The 24,615-nt window shown below is 37.9% G+C and overlaps 1 protein-coding gene across 9 annotated transcripts; it reads right to left on the bottom strand.

Annotated features, from left to right (window-relative positions):
* Nucleotides 1-1,614: 1,614 nt before the first annotated feature.
* On the bottom strand, nucleotides 1,615-19,764 carry LOC149205144 (Splicing factor, CC1-like protein). Of its 9 annotated transcripts, none has more exons than XM_089394909.1 (15): nucleotides 19,404-19,764; nucleotides 19,210-19,275; nucleotides 17,932-18,799; nucleotides 14,720-14,801; nucleotides 14,507-14,563; nucleotides 13,925-13,980; nucleotides 13,507-13,744; nucleotides 13,299-13,385; nucleotides 13,129-13,203; nucleotides 12,951-13,034; nucleotides 5,674-5,738; nucleotides 3,656-3,905; nucleotides 3,449-3,537; nucleotides 2,273-2,387; nucleotides 1,615-2,160 (listed from the first exon to the last, which is right to left on the bottom strand). In XM_089394909.1, the coding sequence occupies exons 3-15, from the start codon at nucleotides 18,594-18,596 to the stop codon at nucleotides 2,119-2,121; spliced, it is 1,905 nt and encodes a 634-aa protein (XP_089251035.1). In that variant the 5' UTR covers nucleotides 18,597-18,799; nucleotides 19,210-19,275; nucleotides 19,404-19,764; the 3' UTR covers nucleotides 1,615-2,118. The 9 variants fall into 9 exon arrangements, with proteins under 9 accessions (XP_089251035.1, XP_089251036.1, XP_089251037.1 ...); XM_089394910.1 differs by having other exon boundaries at nucleotides 17,932-18,649; XM_089394911.1 differs by lacking the exons at nucleotides 19,210-19,275; nucleotides 19,404-19,764 and adding exons at nucleotides 16,676-16,775; nucleotides 16,961-17,024 and having other exon boundaries at nucleotides 17,932-17,988.
* Nucleotides 19,765-24,615: the final 4,851 nt, after the last annotated feature.

The following is a 24,615-nucleotide window of genomic DNA, read 5'->3' as shown; positions in this document are numbered from 1 at the left end:
CTTTTCTCGGCATTATGGAAGACGGAAAGAGTATATTGTGTTGCGGGTGTATGTATGTTGTAGAATGTAATTTTTCCGAATGTTGTGATGTTGCTATATATATATAACATTTTACCTTAACATACACATTATTTTGCCACCTGTGTATATAAAGCCATAACGTTTTTACCTTAACATACACATTATTTTACCACCACCTGAACCTTTCACATCTCATAGACATAATGCTTTACCTTAACATTCACCCATTATTTCATTATTTTACCACCTGTGTATATAAAAACATAACGTTTTTACCTTAACATACACAATATTTATCCACTTGAACCTTTCACATCTCATATTTATCCACCTGAACCTTTCACATCTCATAGACATAATGTTTTACCTTAACATACACAATATTTATCCACCTGAACCTTTCACATCTCATAGACATAATGTTTTACCTTAATATACACAATATTTATCCACCTGAACCTTTCACATCTCGAACCCTCGTAATCCTCGTAACAGCCAACTAGTTAAAAAATGCAGCGTATCCAACTAAATCAAACCACCTAAAACTTCAAAGCAAACCACCGAAATAAAGACCAACACTTCATTACAATGACCAATACAATGACTGCCACAACCTCGTATGGTCAAATATCACACTAATTCTAAAACTACCTACTCCCAAACGCTAAATGTCTTTAATTGAATGCATAAATCTATTGCATACACAACAGTATTCAATATATAGTAATACACCCTACAAATATCAAATGTGATTTTCTAGCCCAGACTCCTTTAACCCCATTGTGGATAGCAATCATATTATATGTTTCATAATTTGGCCATTTATCCCCACTAAAGCTGTACACTACTCTATCACTAATATTGAAGTCAAGATCCTGTTTAATGTCTTTGTACCTTCATACGTTTATAGACTCGAACAACCTCTTTCCTTGGGTTTGCACTTAAGAAACCTCGGAGTGTAGTTTCTTGCATTAGGTTGCATTGTTTTTCACTAGCAAATTTCCTTGCACTTGCTGATGACCATCTAACAGTTCCAAATAGTAGAACACACTATCCTTTCAGCTGATGGAACCGGATATACATATATAGCCTGTAGCCTGCACTATTTCCTAAAGTTCATAAAATAGTAAGCCTTCTTAAAGAAGTATCATATTAACAGCTTAAAAGACTTGTGCTCGCTAGATACCAAATTTTCCAATCACAGTATTATGCACGTTGTCAGAAAAAACGTCACAAAATGCCATTCGATTGAATTCACTGGAGATATCCATTTGTACTTTGACCAGATGATCTAAAAATAATGTGTCACTTTGCTCCTCTAGAGGTTCGTAATTCGAACAAATATAGAATGACTGATTGCACCTGAGTTATACCAAATAATACACCTTCATAGATAGTCATTCGACAACAGTAAAATTGAAAATTAGAGCAAAATGCTGGAACAAGAACTTTTTATAGCATGTTTATCAAGAATATTTCTGACGTAAAATGCACGATATTTTATGAAGAGACTTCTAATCTTCACAAAATATGGCTGAAGAAAATTTCATGAAACGGATCATAAAGGCACTAAATTCTCTGATATCCAAATCCTTTTGCGAATAAATCCAAAATAAGATATCAATGACCAACTTTTGTATCATTCCCTGTAACAATAGATGCCTAGAAGCGTTCAGACATTGGTAGCTGCTGGCATTAAAACGCTTGTCCCCCCACTCTTTCGTTAAAAGCCCAACTGTATTGAACAAACTAAATCCCACTACAAAAGAACAGAAATAGGGAAATTTTAATTAAAAATATACACAAGGTAGCTAAGGATGCCCAAGTTCAGGCAAGTAAAGAATTTATCTCCCACCAAAATCAACAAGTGGCAAAGCTAATCTCGATTGTATATCCAGACTAACTTCACTGGTTCATACATGCTCCTTGAAAGTAGCAACCCCGTCAGAAAAAAATAAATCCGTAGATTTGTGTTGTTGTCATTACGCAATACCACAAGAGACTTTGGCAATTGATCTTTAATTTTGTGAAAACTAATCTAAAGATGCATCTCCACCAATAGACATTTCAGCCCAAAATATTTTATTTACGACCAGCTCATCTGCTGTCGGGAAATTTTGCCTCGTAGGTATAAGACGGCTGCAAAAGAAATAGGCAAACAAGCAAAGCAATCACATGGATGGAAATAAATCATAAAACAAATTAACTACTCAAAAAATACCAGAAAAATTTATAATAAAAAAAACAATACCATGAATGTTGCTGTAATCATTTTTCCAGCAAACCATCTACCATGAAGAGCACGCTGTGCACCAATTGCAGATGTTGCACCATCAAAACGCAGGTAGACATGCCCAGCACTATGCCTGCATGAAGAAAACAGAATAAATTATTAAGTGAGATGAAAGAACACCAAAAATGTTGATATAAATTGAAAGAGCATATAAGCATTTCCTAGTGGGTTTCTACCAAGTTTCAAAAGTCGGAATTAGACTCAGAATCAGTAAATAACTTTTTACGAACAAACCAGTTCCATACTGAACTGGCTGGTTAGCTACGGAACCAGTAACGAAGCCAGTTCAAGGTCTGTAACATCCTAATTTAGGGTCAAACGAACCTGTTCCAGTTTGGCTGCTCTTAAAACACTTGTCCCTACAAGTTCTTTAAGATAGATATACACAGTATGAGGAGATACTACTTTAACTGGCCAATTCCAAGAAATAGGCAAAAACAGACGAATTCATATAAATAGAAAAAATATATTGCACTCCAGGTGGGTTCCTGCAAGTTGTTTAGCATGGACAGAGATGTATATGAGGCAAAACTAGCTTAGTCAGCTAGTTCGAAGAAATTAACGCGGGAGATGAATCATATTAATTTAGCATTCCTAGTGGAATACTACAAGTACTTTACCCTGAACAGAAGATGTATATGTGGCAATACTAGTTTAGCTGACTAATTGCATGAAACTACGCAGGATAACTGTATCATAACAGTACAGGCTTCGACATCTTATGTCACAATTGAGAAAACTACATGGGAATTCATGGTATAGCCTCTACATCTGACATCACAAGTGGGTATGCAAAAATTAATGAGCAAAACATAACAAAATCCCGGCAGCTGAATGAAGTGAGAATACAGCTGACAAACACTCAATTGTTGCAATACATAGAGAATCTTACAAGGCAAACTAGGATAAACCAATCAATGAAATATCCGTATGTGAAAAACAAAAAGAACTCACTACACGATCAGAAATAAGATCCTGACTTCCAAAAACTGAATCAAATAGTCTAGTACTAAAACTAATTTAACAAATAGAAATGACTATTGAATGAGCAATTATTCATAAAGGTATACAACAAACAAGCAGTGAAAGATAAACACTCGAACAAATCAATTCTCCAATAAATGTTCAACTTACTTGTCCACAAAAATGTGCTTCACTGCACCAAATTTGGAGCATTCATCTTGCACGTCCTCTTTAATATCCAAATCAAAATCAGGTTCAGTCTGCAATTTAAGAAATTGTTTCTTAGAAGAAAAGCCTGGGCGACTAAAGGAAAGAAGCAAAGAAAAACAAAACTCCAGGTAAAGATATCTCAGCTAAACAGAATGAGTTTGCACAAACCTCATTATTTGGATCAAACATATTTTTAAGCAACAAACAGTCACTCGGAACTCCAATAGGATCCACAACTGGGGCAGCAACTGCAGGCACAGCTACTGCAGAGCCATGTACCCCCATATAGCCAGGCATAGTAGTTGGTCCAAGAGAAGGCACAAGAGGTGCTACCACGGAAGACATACCAGGAACAGTAGGCCCTGGGAGGCTCAAGGATGGATTAGCTAGGGGCACAGGCGCCACTGATCCAGCAACACTGCAATAAATCACGAAAAAAGAAACATGTCAAAATAATATCCCAATAAAATTTCTTAATAACTAAAAACGAAGATGCAAAGCACACTGTAAAACTAACGATGTACTAAAATGTACTAGGCAATAAACTCAGCTTATCTACTTTGTATCTAACATTAGTGATTGCACCAGTGCTGAGTGAAGATAAATGTTGTAGGGTATATACATGGGAAAAGAAACACTGGGCAAATTTGACGAATATTCTGAAAAATCACTTTATCCCTAATCAAAGGGGCATTATGTAATGCCATTTAATAATCCCACCGACACTTGCATGCAATTTTGAGAAAGCTTGATATTTCAGATACCAAAAACTTGAAATTTCACATATGCCGAAAGCTTAAAATTTCATATATGCCCATGAGTAGTTGATCAATCCAAAAAAACTTCCTGCCACTAGAACTCTCCAACCATAATGAGGTGCAACATCATCTCATATTGGGCAGATACACTAAACCATCCTAAAGTGAATTTGACAAATATTCTGCATAAATCACTTTATCCCCCAGCCATTATAGGAATTGTTATTTCACATAAATAAGAAGGGAATACAATACAAGGCATCTAATATGAAGATCTATCTGAATATAACAAAATTTAGTAATCTGAGCGTTATATCATGTAATAGGACGGCCATGTAATGCCATTTAATCCAACTAACACTGATATGCGGCTTTGAGGAAGCTTGAAATTTCACAGATGCCCCCAAGCCCACGACTAAATTCCCAACCATAATAAGGTGTAATGTCATTTAATCTTATTGACACTAGCATGTGGATGTGAGAAAGTTTGAAATTTCACAGATACTAAACAAAAATTGAATTGAAATACAATTACTAAAACTCAACAACTAAGTACATTCCACACAACAGAAATTATGGATTTGCCTTTATGGCACATAACATGAGTAGTCAATTCTGTTTTACTATAGCAAAAAATTTACTCTAGACTCCTCATCAAATACTGTCAGTTATATGTGCCTAACACACATGTTATAAGATATATATATGTGTGTATATATATATAAAAGCTTATCCCCCAGCCATTATAGGAATTGTTATTTCACATAAATAAGAAGGGAATAAAATATAAGGCATCTAATATGAAGATCTATCTGAATATAACAAAATTTAGTAATCTGAGCGTTATATCATGTAATAGGACAGCCATGTAATGCCATTTAATCCAACTAACACTGATATGCGGCTTTGAGGAAGCTTGAAATTTCACAGATGCCCCCAAGCCCACGACTAAATTCCCAACCATAATAAGGTGTAATGTCATTTAATCTTATTGACACTAGCATGTGGATGTGAATTGAAATACAATTACTAAAACTCAACAACTAGGTACATTCCACACAACAGAAATTATGGATTTTCCTTTATGGCACATAACATGAGTAGTCAACTCTGTTTTACTATAGCAAAAAATTTACTCTAGACTCCTCATCAAATACTGTCAGTTATATGTGCCTAACACACATGTTACAAGATATATATATGTGTGTGTGTATATATATAAAAGCTTAGACTGTGTGTGTGTGTGTGTCTATCTATATAAGCTTAGAGTATATATACACTCTAAGCTTAAAATCTATATTACGCTAACATATGTCATAAACTGGAGTGCAAGAGCACAATGATCCAGCCATGTCATTATAAGTACACGCACAAATAATATTTAGAATTAATCAATAAAATGATCAAAAAATGTATAAACCAGCATACCTTGTAGCTATACCACTCCTGTCCAATTTTTGCATGAGAATAGCTCTAGAACGAGCATTAAGTGACTGCAACCACAAGAGACTGCAATCAGTTCACTAATATCAATATGAAACTCACCTCAAAGCAAACCAAAGACATTTTCAATTTTACATTTGTTAAATAGCCAATTTCACAAACACTAAGAAGTAAGCACGGAAAATATTTAACAAAAAACACTCTTGTTTTCCAATTTGACTTATAATAATAAAGAATGTATCCACCCATTTTAGGGTGTTCAAACTTCAAACTCCTGGAGTGGTTGAGCCTTCATCCAATCTTGAGACATACTTCTCTATGGTTTCATGCCTGTCATCTAATGCCATCTCTGGTGTCAGGAGATATGTTAGTGATGGAAAGGTGGTGCTACAAGGTTTCTCAGATTCAATAAAAGGCACCTCAGAGTTGTTTCAGTTTATAATCAAGTGTGATTCCCTCATTGAGTAGGGAGCAAACTTCTAATGCACTCAGTTCAGCAAAGGCAGAATATATGGCAACCAGTTCTAGTTGTGAAGCCATCAGGATTCTCAAGTTACCAGATGAGCTAACAGAGCAAGCTTTGGATGCTAATGTGATTTACTCTGACAACCAGAGTTGTATCAGACTGAAAAAAACAAGTATTTCATGATCAATCCAAGCATATTGAGATTGAGTTCCCCTACATCAGAAGGGATCTCTAGTTCTACAATACATTCGAATGGAACAATGAATCACTGCTACCTTAACTATGCCACTTGCAAAAGGGAAATTCAAGATGTTCAAACTTCTGAGAACAACTTGGTGTAGTGGAGAACAATTTCCTCAGTAAGGAGCGTTAGTGAAACTTCCTTGGACAAAGGGACAGGTCACATGCATCAAGCCCCCACCACAGATAGTATTCTACAGCCAAGTATACCTCTATCAAATGGATGTATAGACGAGCATTTTCTAATGGGTTGGTTGAGAACGTATACATAAACCATCCAAGAGGCTTTAAGGTGCATGGGCACGAAACCCATGTTTGAAAGTTCAAGGAGGTATTACAAGATGGACAAGCACCTTTCAGTTTTAGCTCTCAGTAAAACAAACACAGATTTTAATCTTTACTATTTGGTTGATCATTCTAATCTGTTTATTCTAGTCTTGTATGTAGACAATCTTATACTTGCAAGAAATTTGAAGAAACTCACAGAACAGCACAAAGGTAAAGTTGGCAAGAGTGCCATGAAGGACATGGACTTGATGCACTACATATTTGATCGAGAGGTGTGGCAAATTCTAGGTAAAAGTTCCCTCATTCAGGATAAATACATAGGTGAGATTCTAAAGAGATTTCGCATGGTGGACTGCAAGCCCATAACTACTTTGAGTCAATATCTGGTTCATTGGGTTGTCACAAAACATGTTCTCCAATACTTGAAGGGGAATTTTGGACTGAGATATGTTGGTGAAGAGGTGGCATTAGAAGGTTCTCCAGACTCAAGAAGGGCAATTCCAAGTGTTGTTTCAGTTTACAATCAAGTATGATTCCCTTGTTCAGTAGAAAACAAACTTCTATAGCACTCAGTTCAGAAAAGGCAGAATATATGGCAAACACTTCTAGTTGTGAAGCCATCTGGATTCTCAAGTCACTAGCTGAGCTAACAGAATCTACTTTGAATGCTATTGTGATTTACTATGACACTCAGAGTAGTACCAAACTCTCTGAAAAATCAGTGTTTCATGATCTATGTTACCAGATCCACCATTTCCAGCAGCTGGGTCCACGGATTCCCAGATCAGATACAGATCCGGATCCAGCTCCCCACTGGGATCCGCCCTGTAAACATTTGTAATTCTGCGTAATGTCAGGAGTGCACACTCGTGTCTCACTCCTGCTGCTTTTAAAAGTTAGAGAACAATTTCTCCTCTATTTTAAAAGGGCTCTAGGAATTGTGGGATCTGAGTCAATACATTTGTCTCTGGCTGGTAATAAAGTCACCATGTCTTTGGCATCATTGGCTGAACATTATCAAAACAATAGATCTGGAGGGAGGGAAAAAAATGAAAAATTAGTTGTCAGCGGCACTCACATGCTTATTACTTGGGCTTCCAACCCAAAGCAGCAAACTCTAATAAGATGGCCGCTATCCCTAATTGTACAACCCGCTAATTTTGACCTGGTTGTTACATGGTCAACCCAATTGGGAACATTATTAAAAGAAAAACAAAAAAATGTCACTCTACATTGGACAAGTACCTGTACAAGGTGGTGTTACCATAGGGTCTCCTTTAGTCGAGAGTAACATTAATTACAAGTATTATACACACACAGAGACAGGATTCAAAAGGGTGCTGTGGTTTCAAAAAAACATTCCAATAGAACAGTGATCCACTGATATCATGACTATGTCACTTGCAAATGGGAAATTCAAGATGTTCTGAGAGCAACTTGGTGTGGTATAGAACACTTTCCTCAATAAGAGGTAGCAGAGGGGCAGTGCACATGCATCGCCTGACAACTACAAACAGTTTTCCACAGCAACAGATCTGGGTGAATCATTCTTGAGTTCTATAAGGAAGAGTGGCAGATAACATTAGATAAGGCACATGCCACCATCAACTAATCTGAGGGACAGCGCACATGCATCACCTGACAACTACAAACAGTTTTCCACAGCAACAGATCTGGGTGAATCATTCTTGATTTCTATAAGGAAGAGTGGCAGATAGCACTAGATAAGGCACATATCACCATCAACTAATCTTAGAGACGTGCCACCAGTTACAGATATACTAGAATCAAAATAAAAATCAGTTTGGTTTTAATTTTTAATAAGTTATATTTTTGAGCTGTCACATGCAAACCTATTTTTGTAAACCCTTGTATGTGCTGCCCAGATCTGTAAGAGAGAGAGCAGGGGTAAGGATTCATTTCCTCAGACTTGAATCTAGTAAGGAGCAGTTAGAGTATTTTTCCCGTGGCAAATTTTTTCATGTTAAGAATTAACAAAAGCAGTGACAGGTTTTGACAGTTGTACATTGAATTCTGTTCATAGTTTTCTACAGCATGAGTTCACAGATTCTACCATTTACTAACAGAGCTGTGTAGGTTCTTAGTTCTGTTGCTTTTAGTTTCCTGTAAGAATACCCTTCTCAGATCTTTAAAAGAGAGAGCAGAGATAATGTAGAATTTCCACGAAATTCTGATCTGCTAATATGAACAATCTGAAAACAATTTTCTTTTCATATAATCACAGAATTTCTCTACTAAAAGCAGTGGAATAGGAACAGAAATAATTGCACAAATTCACACAATAAAACACAACAATTTTCTAGGGAACCCAACCGAGAAAACCCTCGCTCGCTTCAGAATTTTATTGAAGAAGAATAAGCTACATACCTCTTACAACCAGCTTGTCTCAATCAGAAAATACAATATTCTGTCTACCTTAAACTAGGCTTGAAACACCTGCTAGAATGCTGATCTGCTTCTCGAAAACTGTGCAAACCCAAGCGCCTAAATCTATGTGCATTCCTTAGCAAATAGGCTCCTATTTCTTAGCACATTCCCAGCTCCTAATAATAGCAATTTCTCCTATTTTTCAGCACACTTCTTAAGGCTGCCTTCCTTCTCCAATTCGCACAAGAGAAAACTTCTTGGCTCATTCCTCCACAAGCTCAAAAGCTCACACAAAAATTGTGAGCACCAGTTGTGCCTTCGATCTTGCTTAAAAGCACTTCCATTTGGCTATTGTTAGTAAGTTCTATGTTTAGGAAATCGAACTGTTGCTTTTCTAGTTAACAAAAGTCAACACAAGTTGTTAACTAGTCCCTCCTAAGATTTAGGAGGCTAACTCCACTTGTTCTTTCAGTGCCCAAATTAACTCACACGGGAGAATAGATAACTCAGTCCTCCACAATTTCAAATAGTCAAACTGCTTCTTGAACTCGTCCACATCTCTGGAACTCGTACATGGCTAAGAAGATCACAAAATCTGATTCCTTGAATTAAGGCAAAAATCAAGGAATCCATTCCTCGCTACTTGACAACACTCGCTCTTAGATGGTGATATCGGATCTTGATATGCTTTGAGCGATCATGAAACACTAGGTTCTCAAATATCTTAATGCAACTCTGATTATCACAATGATAGGCTCCATCCTCTGTCTGAAAAGTCCCACGAGCAACTTCCTCATCCAAATAGCCTCACAAGTTGCTTGACTAGGAACCACGTATTCGACCTCTGTTGAACTAAGTGCAACTAATCTTTGCTTCATGCTATACCAAGAACCACCTGTTGACCCAATGCCGAAGATGCCACCCAAAGTACTCTTCCTGTCTGTCGAGCTCCCTACCCAATCTGCATCTATGAAGCCCTCAAGCCTCACTCCAACCTATTTGTACCACAATCCACAATCCGTTGTGCCTCTGAGATATATCAACACATGCTTTGCAACAACGCAATGCACTCTAGTAGGTTCCACCATGAACTTACTTGATTGACTGCAAAACAAATATCAGCTTGTGTAATATCAGGTTGTGTGTTGACCATATACATCAACGACCCAATGAGTTGTTTGCATATTGTAGGATCCACTCGCTCTCCTCTGCTAGCATCCACCTTCCTCCATTTTGTGACTAGAGGCGTGCCCATGGGCCTGTAATCTTACATATGAAATCTCTGAAGAACCTATGTAGGGTACTTCCCCTGTCCCACAAAGATCTCACCATCACCCTGCCAAACCCCCAAGCCAAGGAAATAGTGCATAAGTCCCATATCTTTCATCTCAAACTCCCTTGCAAGGTCCTCCTTGCAATCCTGGATCAAGCTCTCATCTCCAGCATAAGGTCGTCAACATAGAGAACTAGAATGAGCAGAAGCAATCCAACCATGATGTAGTATAGGTTAACATCTGCCTCACTCATGGTGAAGCCCAATCCTCAAAGGCAATTGTCAATCTGAGTGGACCATGCTCTCAAAGCTTGCTTGGGCCAATAAAGAGATCTCTTCAACCTACACATGTGTGTCTCTGTCGAATCCCTTTGGTTGCTCCATATAGATCTCTTCCTCAACAGCTCCATTGAGAAAGGATGTCTTCACGTCTATCCGGTGGATCTTCAACCCCATCCTGCAAGAGAAAAAATTTCCTCCTCCTTCTCAACCTTGAAACCCATGCCACTGTTGCAATAAGTCTCAACTAGTTGTTGCAAGAAGTCTCAACTAGTTTGAGCCTCAACTCCTCCTAGATGAAGTCACTCCATAGACATTCCCAATCCAACAACTTATCTCGTCCAATAATGCTTTGAACAAAAGTATGTCAATCTTTGGTAAACCCATTCAAAGCCACACGAACTAGCTCTGTGTCCATGGGTTGCCCTCCAACAGCTGCTAGCTCATCACGAACTTCTTGAATTCTAGTGAGAAAGGTTGTTACACACTCACCCTTTTGCATCTTGATTGTCCTCACCTTATCTTCGAGTACCATCTTCCAGTTCTCTATAGAATTCTGGTAGAGCTTGATTAAGGCATCCCACAAGTCCTTAGCTGTATTTTTACCTACAACGTGAGGGACTAGGATCATCTTCTTGGTCTTGGTCATCTCTGCCTTTGGAAGAGCCTCAACTCGTCTGGATCTAAAGGTTCTGCATCACCTTTCTCAGCAAATCCTTCAGCCCAAACTCGTCCAGCAGGAACAACATTCGGACCTTCCAAACACCAAAATTTGAAGGCCATCCAGTCTATCCTGCTCTCGCAATCCTAATCCTATGTGAGTTGTCATCTTGAAGACTATGTGCTGATAAATTCATGTTCACAGCTCTGATACCATGTAGAATTTCCACGAAATTCTGATTTCCTAGCGCATTCCCAGCCTCGTAAGAAATATGAATTTTTCCTATTTTTCAGCACACTTCACAAGGCTGTCTTCCTTCTCCAGTTTGCACAAGAGAAAACTTCTTGGCTCGTTCCTCCACAAGCTCACACAAATTGTGATTACAAGTTGTTCCTTCGATCTCCTTATAAGCACTTCGATTTGGCTATTGTTAGTAAGTTCTATGTTTAGGGAGTCAAACTGGAGCTTTTCTAGTTAACAAAAGACAACACAAGTTGTTAACTAGACCCTCCTAAAATTTAGGAGGCTAACCCCACTTAATCTTTCAGTTCCCAAACTAACTCAGACTAGAGAACAGATAACTCAGTCCTCCACAATTTCACACTAGTCAAACTGGTTCTTGAACTCAACCACATCACTAGAACTTGTACATGTCTAAGATCACAAAATTTGATTCCTTGAATTAAGGCACAAATCAAGGAATCCATTCCTTCACTAAATTTCAACAGATAAGGATTCATTTACTCATTCTTGAGTTCAGTGGGGAGCAGTTTTAAATGCATTTTTCCTGTGGCAGTTTTTTTCATGTTCAGAAATAATAAAAGCAGTGACTTTGACAGTTGTACAATAAATTCTGTTCATTGTTATCTACATGTGTTTATATAATATAGCATTTACTAACAGAGCAGTTTTGATCAGTTCAGTTGTTTTTAGGTAGGTTCCCGGAGGAATTGTAGTACAGTGCAGAATCTGTTTACCAAGACCAAAAATGAGGATGGATTGGACACAATCTCAACACAGTGCCAATAGTATTCAGCATAGGTGTCTGAGCTGGCTATTCAACAATGCACACCACAGTTCAACAAAAAACAAAATGCCTAGTGTCGGTAATAAAAATGTGTCAGTAATAGCACCCTTTTAAAAGGCAAAAATTATTCCAAAATTTCAATGGAGTACTAGTAGGCCACTGAAAATATTTTTCACACTGATCACTTGTGAGCATGATTTCCATGCCATGGCAATGAAAGTTGATTCAGCATGAGCTTGAAGCTGATTGCACTGTTTTCAGTGGATCATTGATTTTGATGATATGTAGTAGTAATTTGTTGTAGCGTGTTATATTCCTCTAAAGGCCCTTTATGGTCTCGATGTTTATGTATTTTGGTTAAAACTTAAAACGTTTATGTATTTTGGTTAAAATGTGTATACTTCTTGCTGTTATTTTACAATTAGTATTTCCACCCTTACATACCATATTGGCATATAATCAAGAATAGTTTGAATATTTACTATGGTTTTGATTTTCATTGACGTAGATAAAAATATTATTTTTAAATTAAAATTTTATGTATTTTTAAATGATTTTTTTCTCAGTTGCAGTCTGGTTCAAAATCTTCATTTTTCTGGTTCCCTTCTGGTTTAAGATTTCGGTAACAGTATGAACTTACTATGCCACCTCCATCATCATCATCAAAATCAGCAGCATTAGCCCCAAACTCCTGCATTCCAACTTGATCAGACACTGCTGACACCTGTATACAAGAACCCAAAGCATAAATAAAGTGATAATCTAAATATGAGGAAAACAATGCTTCACCAAAATCTTCGCTGAAAGGTTGCTCAAACCTTTATGATTCGACCAGCAATTTCCAGCTGTCCATTTAGATTCTGTGCAGCTCGAGCATCTTCAAGTTTTGTAAACTACAATCACAAGACAATTTTAGCTAGCTTATTTTAGTTACTACACGAGAAAAAAGCACATCAAAACACGCTTATTAAGTTAAAATAGCACTGACCTGAACAAATCCAAAACCCTTGCACTGGCCAGTCTCTGGATCAGTAGGCAATTGAACAAGCTCAACAGCACCAAATGGCTCGAAAACCTGTAAATACCATGATCCACCAAAGAGAAACAGATCAACAAGTAAGAATTTAAGGCATTTTTTGCTTTACCAATTTCATTCACTCTGAAGTTACATTGAATTAAGAATTAAATTTGTGTACCTGCCGAAGCTGATCTTCAGTTATGTTGAAATGGAGATTACCAACGTATAATCTTCTGGCTCCACCAGAATAGGGCCCAATAAAACCACCAGCAGCTCCAACAGCTCCAGCAACATTTGATTGAACTAGGTTTTTTTCAGCCTCTGACGGTTTCACCATTACAGGCTGACCAAGCAACAACTGACCAGATAATGCTATTGCCATTGGAACAGACATGGCATCATAAAACTCAATATACCTACAAATGAAATGTTTAGATTCAAAAACCAATCCAAATCCAATATTAATCCAATTCCCTAATTTATAATCAATATCACAGCATTTCTTAAATGTCAATTTACCACTTTGGAATTGAAATCTAATGTAGTAATTTTAACTTAAGCAAACCAGTGATGAATTTAATCAGAAAATTACATACCCAACACCTTTTGACCGCCTGGAATTACGGTCCATTATGAGCCTCACATCACGTACCTGTAGGAATTGCAAGTCAGTACATTTAGAAACAAATTTATTGATTTCCTAACATTTTGGAAGCTAAAACTTACAACAATGGGGACTCCAGCACAACATGGCTAACCAACAGGACAGATGACAAGGCCATCAACATGATGGGCCAGCCAATTTATTCAGGCCATCCACTTTTTATAAAGGCCATGAATTCACACTCACCACATGCAAAGAATGCTGAAGCCATAAAAATAGATAATACTACGCTTCACTGAAGGCAGATGGGTGCATTTACTGCAATAAGAAGCAAATAAATCTCAATGATTGGTGTTTAGATTTGTTTGTATTGCATGCATCTACTGTACAAACTATTGGTAAAAGGAGGCCGGTGTATGGTCAAACCATGGGTAGTTTGTAAGTAATTATCAATCAAACCTTTTCCAATCATCTAAGGAGACACATCACATTTTCACCTACCAACATACACGCACTTGGGAACATGCCAGTAAATGTCATCTGATACAGAAATCACAAAACTACATATACTCACCTTTCCAGCTCTTGAGAAAAACTCGTATACATCTCTTTCATCCGCCTTCAAGCATATCTGTGAGGAAAATAACCGAGAATGATATGATAACAGCCCAAACAGACCAGAGAGAGAAATTCGCCATCTCACTAAAAGAACTAAGATACATTGCACAAACCGGAATACCAATACCATTATGGTGAAGTCAGGCATAGTAAAGAAATGGAACCAGACCTGATAAGCAAACACTGTCCTCTGATCCCGCTCTGGATCAGCTTCCGGTTCTGCAGCTTCCTCCTTTCTTTCCTTAAAACGCCTGCATAATATGGAATATTTTCAGATATTCTAGCATTGCATGTAAGAAAATCAATTGAAGAAGAACCTTGTTATTTGCACAAGGTAGGTAGACCACCAGTGAACTTATCATGTCATTACATCATTAGCGTCTGAAGAATTAAATCAGTATAAGACATTAAATTGTCAAGTGTATTTTCTGCCATCCACAAAATGATTTCGAATAATGTTAGTACGTTCTAATCATTTGAAAAATTCTTATGATTTAATTGTGCTTACCAATAGCTATCATTTATTGCCATTTCAACAACTTATTCAAAGAGAGTGAGAACTGTGTAAAGGCAAAAAGCCAACAGCTGTTAACCCTTAAGCTTCTAAATATGACAATCAAAATCTCTTGGTTATTTAAAAAATTTGATAGCTTTTGTAATAACTACAAAACTAACAAACAACAAATCATACCAAGCAAAAGACAAGACAGACAATGCATCATGCTCTAAACACGACCTGACAGAAATGCAATTGTTTTGAAAGTTGAAACACAGTGAAAGCTACACTGCCTATTGGCACAACAGCCACAATGAATGCTATCCATAGCTTCTAAATATTTTAGATAGTGTCTTCAAAATCGACAAGCAAGAGACGAGGCACAGGCCCAATGGATACTAACCCTTAGCTTCTAACTATGACAATCTAATCTCCTAGTTATTTTAAATACTTTGGTAATAACTAAAAAACTGATAAAAATTTAAATCACAAAAGATGCATCATGCTTGTGAGATGACCTGACAGAAATGCGCTAGCTATGTATAGAAGTAACACAACCTCATTACAAATATGCTCACAATGTTACCAGACAGAAATGCAACACGAATGGAACAAAAACACACCAAAAAGACACCAGCAGGACATGTGAGGGACCATATTAAGCAAAACTGACACTTGAAGCATCTGATTAACTCTACACTTTTCAAAAACCCATGCATGAAATAAACAATTACAGCCAAGAAGACAAATATAGATGATCCAGAATCAACACCAACAAAATAGGATTGACTAAACATTGCAGATAAAGAGATGCTTTATTGGGAATCTTTGCAGCTTGCAATGGCCTAAATTGTTCGGGTAATAACCATACAATTCGCAACAAAGATTAAATCAATACAAGCATGGGAGAAGGGAAAAAAATGCATCATGCTCGCAGCATCACCAGGCAAAAATGTACTTGCTATGAATTGAAGCAATACAAACCTGATAACAAGGATGCTCACAACATGACCACACAGAAATGCAGTGATTGAAAGAAAACACACCAAAAGATGCCAGTAAGACACATAAAAAACCATATCACGCAAAAGGAGAAAAGCATTAGATTAATTACGCAGTTTTCAACAAGGCCTGCACAAAATAAACAAGGAAATAAAACCAAGAAGAGGATGTACAGAACTAGATGACCAGGAATTAACTCCATCGAAATAGGATTGAATAAACACTGGAAAAAACAGCTAGGTTTTATTGGGAATATTTGCAACTCACTATGGCTTATTTAACGAATTGACCATTTTCAAACATCATCAAAACATTTAGCCGGTCAAAAGACAAAATGTCCTAAACATGGTGGCAACAGACTAGACTTACATATAAGTGGCAACATCAATAAAATAGGATTGACTAAGCATCGTGGAAAACAGATCTGGGATTTAAAGGGACTCTTTGCAACTTGCACTAGCCTATTCAATCAATTGACCATTTTCAAACATCAAGTGAACATTTAGCTGGTCAAAAGGCAAAATATCCTAAACATGGCAGTGATGGACTAGTCCGACATATATATGGCATTATAAAACTTCTTGCTCAATTGAGTTAGCAACAGTAGACTCTTCTCCAAGGTCGTGCCTGTAATTGTAAGTCACTTGAACACCCACTGCCTTCACAAGCATCAAAAGATGGATGTGGTTCTGTGAATCAAAGCCCAAGAAGCCCCCAACCAGCATGTCTGCAACAGAATAAGTTCAATTAAACAAATTTGTACTGTGTTCCACAGTATAATTCAAATCACAATATGTCATCACCACATCACCCCACTTATAATCCAACCTGACCAACTCGAAATGTCATACTGATTGGTCCTATAACAGATTTCAGAAATGGCCGGCAAAAATTTTCAAGACCCATCATGACCTGAGTTTGTGGGCCTGGCTCAGTTGCCAGAGACTGCTCATCTGACGATTGCTCTAGCATATATCTGCGCGTTTCCAGAACCTAAAATTCAATATTCAAACTTTCATAAAAATAGACCAAATAAAATAACAAACAAATAACATATAATAAGTCTGCCTTATATTTATTTGCAAGAACATATAAAATAACATACAGTAAGACTGCCTTAAACTTCCTTAGTGACATTGTTATTAGCATTAAGAATGAATAACTTGTAATTTCATGTAGATTTAAGCATTGATTCTTTAAAAAATAATGGCAAATCTAAAATCCAACAAGAGAGAAGAAATCTATAACAATTTTAACATGTTGAAGTCCTAGTTGATTAATAAGCTATGGGCACGGGAAACCTAATAGCCAAATTAACATTCTGATGTTGTTAAATCCTATTTTACACCCTCAACTAAGCACAAGAATCGGTGGGTGCATCACCATGGTAGATCGTAATATGATTATCCACGATGATTAAGTTCGCTAAGGAATCGGAACAACCACCCCAAAGTTGTATTCCAAAGTCATGTTAGTGAAACTAGCCCAAAAAAGCATTCGCAAACTTGGAAGTATTCGCTGCTTAAAATCTTCATAATACCAAATAAAAGATAACAAAAAAAATCATTAGCAAATTAGAACGCTGACACCGGGACTAAATCCTCCCTTGCTTGATGCTAAGCCCCACTGCTGTCCTCGGTAGATATCGAGTAACGTCCCAAACTTCCATCCACTGTCTAGCTTTTGTACACACTTAGGTGGAGCACTTAAAGGGTGGATGATAAGAAGAATATCCAAATAGCTAGGTCAAGTAATTTCTATGCTTTACACAACAAAACATTATTCGGGACTATTAATCTGGATCATCAAAAAAGGACAAAAAATCGACTTTTATCCACACACAAAAAATAGATTGAAAGAAAAAAAATGGGAAAAAAGAGTACCGAGAGTCTTTCTCGCTGAGCTCCCTTTCTCTCTCTTTTTCCCTCAATCGGTCCCTGCTTTTCTCTCGTTCGCCCCGTTCTTTCTCTCGTTCAGTACGATGACGTTCAGCACTACGGCGTCGCTCAGAACGGCTTCTGCTTCGACGGGACCTCTCCTTCTCACTCTCCTTCTCGCTTTCACAATAACGATCCCTGATTTTGTCTCGTTCTCTTTCCAGCTTTTCCCGATCTTTATCCCTCCCATTTCTTTCAACCCGCTCCCTGTCGTAATCTCTTTCTACGTCACGAGAGCCTCTTTCATGGCGCTCTCTGCTACTTCTGTACCTGTCTTTTTCAACCCTGTCCAAATCCCTGGATCTGTACTCCGGGGAAGACCTATGGTGTGAAGATCCTCTTCTGGACCTATCATGTTCACCCCTGTCACGCGAAGCCCTTACTCGTTGCCCTCCTCTTTCACTTCTCTCTCTCGTTTCTTCGTCGGACTTTGCCCTTTTGGACCGGTGATCATAACCATGACCATCCTCATCGCTCCTGCGTTTGGAGCTGCTTTTACTTCGATCTTTTTCATCCAACGTATCTCCAGCCTTGCCATTATCTTCATATGCAGTGATTGCTTCTGGATTTTCCACGGTCTTCTCCAAATAATCGTACTCGTCAAAATCCATCGTAACTCAGTGGCTGCCAAACTAAAACAAAAGCTACTTGCACTTGCTTCAACCTGTATATGCACAAGACAATAAGGAGCTCAGGCATGCGAAAGAAAGAAACAAGCTAAGAAATAGCACAATGTCTGCAGGAAAAAAAAAAGTGTTCGGACAACCCAGTATCAATGCAAACACAGCTCACGAAGAATAAACATTCCAAATCCCTGTAAACACAAGAAAGAAATGAACAACCTTTAATCACTTTGACTCTCTCTTTTTCTTACTACTACTTCAAGAAAAATATTAAGCGTGTACACACAATCCACAGGCATGAAATTGACAGCTTCAAGAGAAAGCATACCGCAGACAGAGACGCAAATACCAATTTCAAAAATAAAAGCGACACAACTATAAACTGAAAAATATATTCCACACGAACTGCTAAAGCATTAATGCCCCCAAACTGTTCTCCAGAGCTGACTTAAAACTGAAAGAAAGCCCTTTTCCTAGCAAATATGAAAAGGCCTTCTGTTGTAAATACAATTCAGTGCATTACAAAACCTACCAAACGACCTCTAAAAATACCGATATCAAAACATTCGAGAATAATAACGCGCAGGCTTTAAAACCCTACCGAAACACACGAAAACCTTCTCTCTCTTTTTGCCGTGAAAAATGAATATAAAAAGATTTTGAGTCTCTGCAGAAATTAATGCAAACAAAAAAAGAAATTTCATTAAAAAATAGGGTTTACAAATAAAACCCTTTGAGAAACCCCACAATTTTAAATTAAAAAAAAAAATATATATATATACAAAAACTACTTACACTTTATCGGTTTCGAACCGGAAACGCGTAACAAAAATGCTCAGACCCTAAAAGTTCATTGTGGAGGTTCTTGTATTGCTGAAAAGCGCTACACAGAAGATCGATCTGCGAATGATGAAAGACGACGAGGTGGCGAGGGATCCAGCAGCCACGAACGGCACACCTGCCCGATCGATCACTGTATTCAGATCTCCTTGCCCTTATCTGCCTCTGCACTAATCCCCTCCATTAAAATTCTAAAACCATCGACGAAATCCCTTCCGACCCTTTTCAGCAGCAGAGCACATAACCAGCGCAGAATGTCCGCAAAAACCGCATTCCACCGCCAGTAGCAGGTAAATCCCGTGCGATTAATATGACCTCCGCACGCCCTCATGCAACTTTTGTACGGTGGCCGGGGAATTGAACCGGATGACCTCGTTGAGCCAGTGGTAGGGTTAGCGACCGACTGCCTCGGTTTTAAGGCGGTTAGGGAGTCTAAGGGATGCTCTTAGAGCCGCTTTGACCATGATTAGACATACCGGTTGATTACGTTATTGGGCTTTGGAATGACTAGTTAAACTGCATTGAAAAGCATTTATACAAATTGAGGAGGACGCTTTGAGAATGCCATATGTCGTAACACCATATTACATGGTAAAAAGGGTTAGCATTATTGCTATGTGTGGGTGCCTTTCAAGGTGGCTTGATCTTCATATGGAATTTTTAAATATTCATATATTAATATATAATTTGAGTGGGTTTAATGGTTAAGAGTATGTGTTTCATCTTAAGAGGTTACAGGTTCAAATTAGAGAGGTAGAATATGTATGTTTTCATAGATTTAGTAGTCAAATCGTTTGCGTGGAGGTGGGTCCCTTGTCCCACAAACAAGGGGGTCTCATACACCAATTTGGTGTCTGGCTTGGTCGTGACCTTACAATTGGTTAATAATAATTAATTAATGATAATGTATAATTTAATGTTGTTGGGAGGATTGGTGTTTTAAGAACATTTTTGTTTTTTCATTAGCAAGAGTGTTTGGAGGCTTTTCATGCGAACTGTAGCAGTATCTTGCTATTTATAAGGAATCTAAGATACATACAAAAATATGGCTCTGTCATATGAACGAAACCGCAAAGGATCTAGCTATAACAGTGGTTTATATTTACATGACACAAAACTGATATGAGAGCTCTTGAGAAACTATCAAAAGAACTAACTCATCATTCATACATTGATGGTCCAGAAAAGATGACCCATAGATGCTTCCAGCCATAATCTAAAAATTGTCCAAGACGTAAAACAGAGATAAAGACATTATTTTTACAGCATTGATACATAGAATCAACATATGATTCATTCAAAAAGTTATAACTAGTTGTAGATACAAACAACAAAAAGAAAATGATCATAACCGACCGAAGGCTCAAAAAAGTTGATAAAGACCATAAAAGAGGCATTCTCCTCTCATCAATTCTTCAAGGTTGATTGATTTAGTCTGTGCATGGAGTCCTTTCTTTAAGGGATCGTCAGCGTACTTGTTGAACTCCCTATAGATATGAAAGAAGGATAAGTATTGGAACCCTTGTAATAACTTCTTTATCTTTGACTTCCAATAACATAAATTTAAAACTTGTAGATCAAATTTCCAACATAGCCAGTTAACAATACATTTAAAGTCTTTGTAGGTTTTAACCCTGTACATAAATTACTTGCATACAAATTCTAAAAACAGAAAATAAACAATGGCGATAACATAAAACATAAAACAAATATACATAGAGTTCCCTTGGATCTCAAAACCGGGACTACCAGATTGATTTTTCATTATGTTCTTTTCAATGTTACAATACATATATATACATGTCAAAGCATTCATAAACCTCAATCCATTAACCCTAGATTAGAACATAACCGTAGTTCTCTTGGACAAATCTACAAAATACCATGGGCAGAGAAACCATCATGCCCAAAACCATATGCAAGACCCATGCACAAAACCATAGGTAGGTCCGCTCACCTAATATAGGGTCCAAAAAAAATTATCCACGCATTGCCCTAGACCTCGTACAAGGGGGCTACCGCCCCCCTTAAAACCCCTGACAGGGGGGGCTACGCTCCCCCTGTGATCCCCCCGCGTGTGTGACTAGTCGTGGAAAGAATATAACACACACCCAACATTCTCCCATTTGTTATTTTCTTTTCCACATGGGGGGTCACATGAGAGTTTAGTCATTGGTCCAACCCTGTAATGCCCATTGTTTCTCTACACCAAGAGAACTTCTCAATGCTCACAGACTTCGTCAATGCATCTGCAGCATTCTTCAAAGTTTCCACCTTTACCAACAACACCTTTTTGACCTCAACCATATCCCTCACAAACTGATATTGAACATCAATGTGCTTTGTCTTTGAATGATAAGCAAGGTTCTTTGCCAAGAAAATTACACTTTGTCTGTCACATTCTATCCTTATAACTCATTGTACTAACCCCATACTTGAACACAATCTCTGCAACCAAACTGCTTCCTTGCTTGCACGAGTAGTTGCCATGTATTTTGCCTTTGTAATTGAAAGTGCCACTACAAACTATCTCTTGCTTATCCAACTGGCTACACCTCCAAATAGGTTAAACACATAAGCACTTGTAGATCTTCTTCGATCCAGATCTCCAGCCCAATCTGCATTAACAAAGCCACGAATATCCAAACTTTGTCCAATCTCAGTCTTCCTTGGTAGCACAGACCATAATCACTGGTGCCACGCAAATACCTAAAAACCCGCTTCACAGTTGTCCAATGCTCCTTCCCCCGTTTTGACATAAACCTGCTCAATACTCCCACTGCATGTGCAATGTCCAGTCTAGTACATACCATTGCATACTTCAGGTTGTCGACTGCACTTGCATATGGAACACAGGACATGTCTTCTTCCTCTTCTTGTGTCTTGGGACATTGTTCAACAGATAACTTTACTCCTACATGAATAGGAACATTCACCGGTTTACTACCTTGCATATTAAACCTCTGCAGTATTGACTCGACATCCTTCCTCTTGTTTAACCAAAGCTTCCACTTTGCCTGATCTCATTTAATTTCCATGCCCAAAATATAGTTTGCAGCACCAAGATCCTTCATGTCGAATTTGGAGGAAAATTGGATCTTCAAATCCTGGATAATTTCTTTGTCATTTCCAATAAGCAACATATCATCCACACACAAGACTAGATAAATAACACAGACACCAATTAATTTAAAATACACACAATGATCCGCTTTGTTGATGGTGAAGCTAAGTCCCCGTATATATGTATCAAATTTGTGATACCACGTCTTTAGTGACAGTTTTAACCCATATAGAGACTTTTTTTAACCTTTATACTAGTTCTTGCTTTCCCTTCATTGCAAAGCCTTCAGGTTGCTTCATGTAGATCTCTTCTTCCAAATCCCAGTGAAGAAATGTTGTCTTCACATCCATATGTGTTACACTAAAAAATGTCACCATGACTATTGACAGTTAGTTTGGCTCAATCAACAGTCATGCTACCCTCTTAGGCAAGTCTTATGCCTCTGCTCTCCATGTCAAACTCCAAAAAGAGAGAAAGTCTTGTATAAATGTATTTATCTCTGGGGATGCAGGTTCTCTCAAACTTACCTGCGGGGACGCTCTCTATGTTCACAAAAACTGCGTCTTTGGACGCTCTGTATGTAAAGGGACAGGTGCGTCCCCCTGTAAAAGTTAGAATGCGCAAGTTTCATCTTTAAAAAGTTACTTGTGGTTATTTCTAGAGCATTCTAGAAGGTTGTTCGACGTGTATTGGGCGCCTCCAGATGGTTCATGCACTCCTATCAAAGAGGAACTTATCCCATCAATAAGGGAGCTATCCCACCCAAAGAGGGGATTATCCCATTGATGGTGGACCTGATTAACCTCCTCTTGAGCACTATAAATAAAGGCATTGGGCCAGAAGGAGGAGAGGTTAGAGCTATACATTTTCTAAGGGTAAATGCTGCAGGAATTAGGACTCCCATTTCGAAGCTTGTGAGGAGAGATTGCCATCTTTACTTGTTCTATTTGGAAGTGGGTGTGCTTTGTCAAAGTAAAGGAGAACTCTTGAAGGACCCTGGGAAGGACTTGCACAACACCAAGGCTCAGGTTGTATTTTTTCTTTTGTTACCTATTAATGCAAATGAGTCCATTCTTCTCAATAACTTGTTGGTTATGAGTTATTTCATGTGCTCCTTGGTCTACATGTTGAATATGCTTTGTTTTATGTTATAATCAGGTGCTATTTAATTGTTTGACTGTTGGTGATTGCAGGTTTTGGAGAAAAAGGAGGAGCTCATCCGGATCAACAAAGCTTGGACTTCTACAACAGTGTTTGGACAAAGGTAAGAACAAAACACTTGATATCTCATATTATAATGCATGTTTAGAGAAGGATAGATCTTGTTTGTCTTGTTTGTCACTAGAGAGTCTTAGGCTCCTAGGGAGGTTGGTTGTGTCCGCACAATCGACTCTTTCCGCCTGACAAATTGGCGACTCCACTGGGGAATCCATGAATGAAAAAGATTTTTCCTTTGAATGAACTTTGCTCTGAGAAAATTGATTTCTTTTTCTGGTTTTTAACTGTGTGAATTTGTGTTTGGGTGGATTAGCTTAGCAGTAAAATAGATTTAGTTTTTCTTGAGTTTTACAGTCGGACGCACCCTCTTAGTATTGCACAGTGCGTCCCTGGACGCACTGTTGCTGTGCGCACAGAGCAGGCACGCACCTGTTCTAACGGGTCGCCTGCGTCCTCTACCAAAATTTGAGAAAATCCCATTTTTTATATTTTTTCCTCTTAAATTTTGCTTTTTTATAGATTTTGCTGCCCAGATCCATTAGTATCCTGTCAAAGATCCTTCACCTGAATTGGTTTTCGTAGCATTAAGTGTTTTAGTGGATTTCATTGAAATTTAAGCCTAGGGTTTGATTTTTGAGTAGATCCTGTAGTGACTTTAATGGTGGAAGTTGTCAAGCCTTAGATCTCTCTGGTTTGGTCAACCTTCTTAAGAGTCGGATCTGTCGTAAGTCTACCCGTGTGAGCAACCAACCTGTTGAGTTGTCTCTTTGGTCAAATTTCAAAGTGCTTGTTGATTAAGTCTTGATTTCCATTTTACAAAAAGAACAAAAAGATTTGAGTTTTGTTTTGATCAGCTCTTGATTCTGCAATAGCTGGTCCTTGATT

This window comes from Pinus tabuliformis, chromosome 1_2, assembly GCF_031772625.1.
Source record: "Pinus tabuliformis cultivar Carrire ecotype Pingquan chromosome 1_2, CPIR1, whole genome shotgun sequence".
NCBI classification, from domain to species: domain Eukaryota; kingdom Viridiplantae; phylum Streptophyta; class Pinopsida; order Pinales; family Pinaceae; genus Pinus; species Pinus tabuliformis.
The sequence above is the reverse complement of the archived record's forward strand: the minus strand, read 5'-3'. Positions and strand labels throughout refer to the sequence as shown.